Source organism: Argentina anserina, chromosome 6 (assembly GCF_933775445.1).
Source record: "Argentina anserina chromosome 6, drPotAnse1.1, whole genome shotgun sequence".
In the NCBI taxonomy this organism is placed as follows: domain Eukaryota; kingdom Viridiplantae; phylum Streptophyta; class Magnoliopsida; order Rosales; family Rosaceae; genus Argentina; species Argentina anserina.
The window spans coordinates 18,823,755-18,831,876 of record NC_065877.1 but is presented as its reverse complement, the minus strand read 5'-3'; the positions used below and the strand labels follow the sequence as shown (position 1 = coordinate 18,831,876).

The following is an 8,122-nucleotide window of genomic DNA, read 5'->3' as shown; positions in this document are numbered from 1 at the left end:
GTCTAGACCTAAATTTAAGCAAGTAAATATTTGGCGTTGCAGATCAAGAATAAAGGTACAGCAGAAAAACCAATTATAAACAAATGGCAAAAGAATGGCAAGCCGCATTTCTGACAAAAGAATAAACAAATGTTGTAACAATCTCAGAGCAACTACCAGACTAATCTACAGTCAAATATAGAGACTATGCGGAAACAAAATTGTATATGCACAATGCTGAAAGCTCCCCAGTTCAACATCAGATATATCTTCTTCTTTTTTTTTTTTTTTTGAAAGGGGAACATCAGATATATCTAATCAGCAACAAGTAATCTAATTACACAGGTCACGAGAATTGGGAAGATCAAGCCAAGCTAACCAGCCAACAGCCCTTACAAATGAACATACACGAATGTGAACAACCACAGCCTCTTCTAACCCGCACAAGAGCATCCACAGTTCGAACTAAAATCTAACTCTCACCCTCTGGAGATTAACTACATCATTCCTGCCAAAAAAAAAAGAATGCAGTCCGATTTAGTAACATAGACAATTCACAAACATAAATGCACTCAATGTTCAGGGACAAATATAGTTGAACCGTAAGACTAAACAGCTTAAATACAGGCTTCTCAAAGCAGATCCATAATCTAAAGCATTTTTATAGCACCAAAGGGTTCCCATGGAACTTTGAGCACATACATAATCTTAAACCCAAATAAAACACAGAATCACACAAAGCAAGTGGTAAACTAACTGATATTAAAGTATTCCAAGTTTCCAACACAATTTGGCACTACTGCACTAAACTAATAATATATTTCCCAGATCCATGCTCTTTTCCAAGGGCATATGCAGTGTTTAAACTAATTAGGCATCCTTGAGATGATCAACTTCAAATTAGTGAAAGTGATGTCTATAATGTGACAACCAGGATTTCAGAGATTAGCAATTACACAATTTACATGGTTATTCCTGGGCTAGCAATTCACAATCACAGATTTCCAGTCACATTAAATATTAACTCAGAGATCTGTTTAGATATAAATGCTTCAGTATATGAACGATGCATATATGACCTAAATCATGTAATCAAATGCAAACCTATTCACCATAACACCAGAAACTGATGGGTGAAAAATTGAAAATGAGACATTCACCAGAAAAAGCATGCAATCAAAACCAAAGGCAGGAGCATGACCAGGCTATAATAATGGAAATTATCTTTTTAGTTTAAACATAAGGAAAATTTGACATATCTTCCCCCCCCCCCCCCCCTAATTCCCCCTAAGTATAGACTATGCACTGTACCTCACTGAATATAAATATATAACAGTACTTATCAAATAAATGAATGATTCAAATATGACAAGTTTAGTTTAGTGGCACAATAATAGAAAGGAGACAATAAAACCTTTTAAAAAAATCAATTTTACCTTCAATCATGAATCTGTCTTGGACTTCTTTTTCCCTGTAACAATCTGGAATATGCGAAGACCCCTGCTGAATGCGTCATTAAACAGTATCCTAGTCTGCATAGACTGGAAACCGGGAAACCATGAAAGTACTGCCACAGGAGTCAACACAATCACCCCGAACAATATGTCATACAGTCGAGCAACAGAAACAATGATCTCCCAGAGTATAGTGCGCTGTAGTAAGGGCCGGAATACTTGTGCTATCAATATCAAACCCCAACCAGTGGGGATGAATGCCAGAAGACTAGTGAATATATCCATGAACTTGAAGTTTGTGAATTCCAACAGGGCAACAATTACCAGTAATGCAAGTTTGATGACAAGAAACTGGACCAGTCGGTAGTATATGTGATCTTTTGCTGCATATTTTACCCGAGCATACACTATTACGAGAAATATGCCAAAAGCCAGGAACACATAGATCCAAGATAACAAGTAAACAAGTATACTTTTACTGTTATCAGCAATTCCAAGCTGGAATACGATCCCATACTGGAAAAAGAAGAAGCGAAGATCTAAAATAATCTCCAGCAATTTTCCCCACATGCCAGTTGTCCTTAGATGATCCTGTTCCTCGTACCACCATCTTTCCCAGCTTTGTTCAGCTTTGGCAAACACACTGCCACGATACCAAATCCAGTTCATAAAGTCGTCAAAATCATCAACTGTCTTCAACCAATCAAAGCCAGAAGGATTGAAAACAAAGGGAGCCATAAACCAGGACAAAACCATAAACCAACTTGTGATGGTCATTGCAATGTAAACAAATGTGTCCTTAGCCACGGGACTGTATGCTGCATAAACTGTAAGTATCAAACCAAGTTCAATTGCTTTCACAAAATGGCTACGGGCATATAGTCTATAATTCTCTGCAAAACTCTTGTGCTGCACAACAAAGCCACGTCCAGTTGCTCGATATTTTGCCCCACCATGAAGAATGGTTCTCCCAAAATAGTGGGTACGAGTTCCCATTGAAAATGTGTAGAAAACTGAAGAAAGCTGGAGCTGCATTGTCAAGAAATCCCAAATAGCCTGGAGAAACCCATGCTCAAGAGAATTCTCAACTATCATCGGAAGGGCAGTGAACAGACCAAGCTGGATAATAAACTGCTGATTCAAGACTGTACCAAGTGCTCTGTTACTGGTATCATCCCCCAATATAGAACCTTCAATACCACTGAGAGCCAGATAAAGCCGGCCCCATAGAAATGCGTACACAGTTAAAATCACCATCATTGTGTTGAAAAAGAAACCCACCGTAGTATAAAAGTATGACAGCATCCGCAGGAAATCAAGCCTGTGGCCCAACCGATACACATCCCTGCTCAGAACTTGCTCCCCGTTTCCACTAGCAACCTTGGCCTCAAACATGGATATTTGGTTGAACCCAACATCCCTTCCCTTGCCAACTTGGATGTATTCATGGTGGGTGACATTGCCTCCACGCAAAGTGCAATTGAATCCAGCAAAAATGTCTTCACTGATGTTAATCACCCTGGAAGCTTTACTGATGCCACCTCGAGTCAAGAACCAAAATCGGTCAAAGACATCTGGATGACCGTAATGCATTCGAACTTTCAAAGGGTTTGCCAACACCCGCTGTCCCAATGTCACAAAACTTGTTTCCTGAGCTGACATAAACCAAGCAAGAGATGAGACAGAACCAGTAAAGACATGCTCCCTTACCCCCAAGATCGTAGGCTTCCGGATACCATAATAGCGCCTGTATTCTTCCAACAAATTCCGCATTTTGAGTGCCTCCTCAAAATAATTGTCTTGGTTCATGTCAATAGTCTGAACTGCATCACCACGAGTGAAGATAATTGCATGATTTTGATTCTCCGGCTTCCCCTCTCCGAGCTTCAAGGGACCAGGCAACTTAATGCGATAAATTTCCACTTCTTTCTCTAATTGATTGTCATACTTGACAAGAACAGAATAATATTCCTTCTCATCCCTGCCAGTTGCAACCTCATCAACATAGGCAATTCTAAGTGCTTCATTGGTTTTCATCAGATACAAAATTTCATCAGCGTGGGGATCTTTCTTTGCCTTTTGTGTTCCATAAATCTGGCATGCAACCACATATGTATATTTCATCAAAGCAGTTCCAACTTCATGACCTTTGTACAATGAGTTCACACAACTGCTTGTTCTACTTAAACTCCTGGAAGAAAGTGACCTATCTGAGGTCAAACCATCCAAACCAATGTCTCGCATCATAGAACCAAGTTCTTGTGAACCTTCCCGAATGTCCATCTCTGATGCAGAATCCAGAAAAGCCAACATCTTAAGAGCCCGAAAGTAATACATCATCCCCCTTACGGTTCGAGTAAGTGTCTGTCCTCTGTAAGATGCCCAAAGCCTGAGCTCCCTCAACTTTGTTGTCCATATCTCATCATCATTTGTTATTCCTTCTCGACGCATCCTCTCCATGAAATTCTTCCACTCATCAACATAAATTGTTTGTAGATAGTACAGGGTAGAAATCCCATCTTCATTCTCAGTACGCAGTTGTTCTCTGCTGTACAATACTTCTTCACTGTAGTATGGGGTCAGAACACTAAAAGCCATCATTTTCTCAACTTGTGGAGCATGAGGTATGTTCATAAATAGAGAGTTACTAAAGAAGGCAATTCTGCGTCTTGCCTCAAGGTTAAATGGAATATTCTGCATCGAGTCCCGAGAGGTAAGTATTGTGTGCAGGCGTCGAACCTGCCGATAGAAGGACCCATCCTTTGGATCTGGCAACCCAACAGCATTTTCAAAAAGCAGCCCTGCAGCAGAAGATGGATCACGGAGAGCCAAACCATCCTCCAAGAGCTGTTCAGTACTTCTTTTCTCCTTAAAGAAATCTCGAATAGCAATCTCATAAAGAGCCTGAAGGGTATTCACCACCTGGCTCGTATCTTTCTTAGGTTTGATCAATAGCTCAGAAAGCTTGATCAACTTGGCATGGAGTAGTGGAAGGGCAGCGGTTTTAAAAGTTTTTGTGAACTTCTCAATCTGAATAGAGTGATCAATTTCCTGAAACAAGACCGTCACAATAGAATGCTCTTCTGTGTTGGGTTTTATAATGGCAAGTATCAAGTGCTTGACACAATCATAAGCTTCTATCACAGCACAGCGCCTGTACTCATTCTTGCATATCTTATACCAGAGCCACTTGTCAGGAGCATCTACTAACTCTTTGGCCTGACTGAGTGCGAGCAGCAGTTCATTGCACAGAAGAAAACAAGGCCAGCGAATGACCCTGACATTCCAAGAATTCTGTGGTAGCTCTAACAACTCAACCTCGCCGTCAGAAACTAAATCCTCTTCCCTGAATATCAATATAATCTCATTCCATATCAAAGCAAACTTGGTTGCTTCGATCTGGTTCGATTCAAGCTTCTTATAAGGCCGCCCAAGCCCATACCTCAGCTTCAACCTGTGGATGGCATCATTAAACTTACTCCTCAGTGTCCCCCTTGCATTTAACATCTGCTCCTCTGGCATGAGATTGAACTGTATTGCACTTGCAAAGAACTGGAATCTCAGCCTCAGCTGTTGGATATTTCGAATCTCACCCAAATGCGCAAGCAACCCGACCAATGCCCCCCAAAATGAGGAGTAGATTGAATACCAGATTTGCATGTCCATGAGGTATATCAAGACGACAGGAAGCCACAACAATCCCACCGCCATCTTGTTGCTGTTTTTAAAAGGCTGATACCACTCGTACACCACATCATCAAGTTTTACGAGTGCTTTAGATGGAACAATCATGGGTTTAATCAGCATGAAGTAACTAAAAGCAAACTTGGTAGACAGCACCAAAATCCAGAACAGAGTGTACTTGACATTGTCCACAAGGCCTTCCCTCAAGCCACGTCCAACAAAAGTTTTGCTCTGAAACCACCAGGACAAGGCATCAAATATCCTCCAGTTTGAGTTCTCCATGAAATTGCGAATCCAAGGAAGAATAAAGAAGGTTATAGCCAAGAGCTCCGGAATGAGGAAAACCAATCCCACCACAAGAAACTGCACAACCCGCCTGTCTGCCTCAGGAGACCAGCGCTTATCAGTGTTCCTCTGGGTCCATATCCTCCCATAAAAGACCCCGAAAACAACAATCCAGCCTGCAGCAGCAATGGTCTTGAAGACCATCCTGATTCCGAGCCCCATAGTCTCCCTGGAAACCAGACTATACTGCATCCCCACATCAAGTAACGACTGCAAAAACCTCAGACCACTCCAAGTGAAAAACACAGTGAGGACCTTGACCTGGACCTCCCTATCCTCCAAAGCCTGCCACGGATACTCCCTCTCCTCCCAAGCAACGATAATGGCGGCCTGGAGAAACAAAAACAACATGATCCAGAGCTTGTCAAAGCTCCTAAACAAGTTCCAGAAGGACCTCTGCTCCACAAAGCCAGTCTTCCCCACATGCTTACTCTTACCACTAGTAACAAAGAAGTTGCTCCCAACATCAACAGGCCACTTGAGCTTCTCAAAGCACCTCTTGCTCCAAAAGTACTCGTTAATATCATCATAGTTCCTCCACACACTATGTGGGGCAGTCCCGTTCTTGCTGCCCTCAACCTCAGCCTTAATGGTGTCGTAAATCGGCTTCACAACACAGCTGAGGAAGGCATTCTCCCCCGAAACGGAGGGCATTACAGGCTGCCCGGTACTCTCATCAATATAATCCTCTAGAATCTTATTCAACTCCATGGCCATGTTATGGAAAATATAGCACAGGCACTCGGGGACGAACCTGAGATTGGCGGCCTCCCCCCAGATCAGGAGGTAGAGGGAGACGTAGAGGAGCTCGCGGCGCTGGTCGGCGGCGGAGTCGCGGCGCTGGCTGTCGGAGATCCAGATGTTGGATTTCTTGCCGAGATAGGAGCACCAGCTGGTGTAATTGAGGAGGAGCTTCTTGCGGAACTTGCGGAGGACGGCGGCGTCGAGGGTGTCGACGTTGTCGGGGGGAGGGGTGAGGCGCATCTGGGCGTTGGCCAGGTGGAGGACGATGTGCTCCCTCTGGTTGCGGACGTTGTCGTACTGGAACCCGAAGAACAGGGCGAGCCAGTCGAGGAGGTCCATGTGGGGGCGCCATTGGGCGTAAGGGGGCCTGCGGAGGTTCCCGACGGCGCGGAGGGAGGCAGCGGCGGCGCGGACCTCCGGGAAGCGGAGGGAGGGGTGGTCGGCGAGGAGGTTGTGGACGGGGATGATGTTGTAGGGCTCGGATTCCGGGTCGGGCGCCGGAGGAGGAGTACCCTGGCGGATACTCATGGCATGGATTCCTCCCGGGAAATTCTCTGAGGGGAGAAGAACAAGAGAGAGGGAGAATCGGAATGGGTGCGAGAGAGAGAGAGAGCTGAGTGGGGAGGGAGGGAGGAGGAAAACAATGGGAAATGGGGGAAAAAGGAAGAAGGTTAACGCCGTTTCCTTTCCTTTTCCTAACTTGCCGTCTATTTCGAATTTTTTTGCCTCTTTCCTTTCTGCGCAGATACAGACAAGTACGTTACGATTTTCAACGCTCCTTCTACCAGGTAACGAGTAATGACCGCGTCTTAATTATTTTTGTTAATTTATTTCCTTTTCAGTCCTAAGTTTAGAGCTTTCATTCCGGACTTTTATAAGAGGATCCCCTATTTTATTCTTTTTGCGGCCAAGTCGTTTCTAACTCAAATCGTCGTATCAAGCTCAAAACGTGTCTAGCCATCTAAGGCCCAGTTTGACCAACTCAAATCGTCGTATCAAGCTCAAAACGTGTCTAGTCATCTCAGGCCCAGTTTGACCCTGCTGGATTGTAGGTTATGAGTGTTTTTTTAAATAAGGGCGCTCCATAATTAAATTCATGCCCTTTTAATCATTATTTTAACTCATTACATTTTAAAAAGCACAATTTCCCAAATACTTAACAACTTGATTTCACAGATTATTTTCACCACACAGCTACAAGTGCTTCTAAAACAATCACCTCAAAGCCAAACTCGCCATAAATTTCCTTAATACACCTCTCATGCTCCCTACACAATCTCTTTTTACATTTCAATACAAACTTCTTTTTCGATGGTGAAAAAAATAATGTAACAAAAAGGAAAATACATATTACAAAGAGAAACCTCTAGTACAACCTAACTTATGGAAATTGAAATTAAAAAAGTAGAGATGGAAGAAGGTGGGAGAACATTCTGCTAACCGATATCAGGAGTCCGACATGACCGACCGGTCCACAACAGTTGCACTTTCCAAACAGTTTATCATACTTGAACTATATGATCTTCTACACACCCTCATCAAGGAAAAAAAAAGACTCTCCATTAGCAGAGGTTGATTGTAATCTATCTTAACCCGGTTTTGAGAATTCCACATCGGAATTGGGTTTGGTCATACTCCTTCATACTCCTACCGTGTGCATCAATATCTCCAATCTAAACATCGGTGGCACCTTCATGAGGGTAATCCAATATGAAGCCTTTTGAAGATATAAGGATATGTACATATGCAATTCATTAATTGAAAATAGAGGGAGGTCAATTGAGCAAATGTGGAGGTCTCAATAGTAACACTCGAGTTAATGTTTATCCAATGTTTTCTACATAATATAAATCATAATCCTTGCAGTGGCGCTTTTCCACTTTTAGCGTCACTACAAAGCACGTTGTCCTCCTTAA

At 42.9% G+C, this 8,122-nt stretch overlaps 1 protein-coding gene and 1 non-coding gene across 2 annotated transcripts; both read right to left on the bottom strand.

Annotated features, from left to right (window-relative positions):
* Positions 1-84: 84 nt before the first annotated feature.
* Positions 85-6,818, bottom strand: LOC126797616 (callose synthase 12). Its single transcript, XM_050524282.1, has 2 exons — positions 1,416-6,818; positions 85-487 (listed from the first exon to the last, which is right to left on the bottom strand). The coding sequence occupies exon 1, from the start codon at positions 6,732-6,734 to the stop codon at positions 1,422-1,424; it is 5,313 nt and encodes a 1,770-aa protein (XP_050380239.1). The 5' UTR covers positions 6,735-6,818; the 3' UTR covers positions 85-487; positions 1,416-1,421.
* LOC126801353 (small nucleolar RNA J33) lies at positions 3,705-3,784 on the bottom strand. Its single transcript, XR_007672843.1, has one exon. It is a non-coding gene; the product is annotated as a small nucleolar RNA J33 (small nucleolar RNA).
* Positions 6,819-8,122: the final 1,304 nt, after the last annotated feature.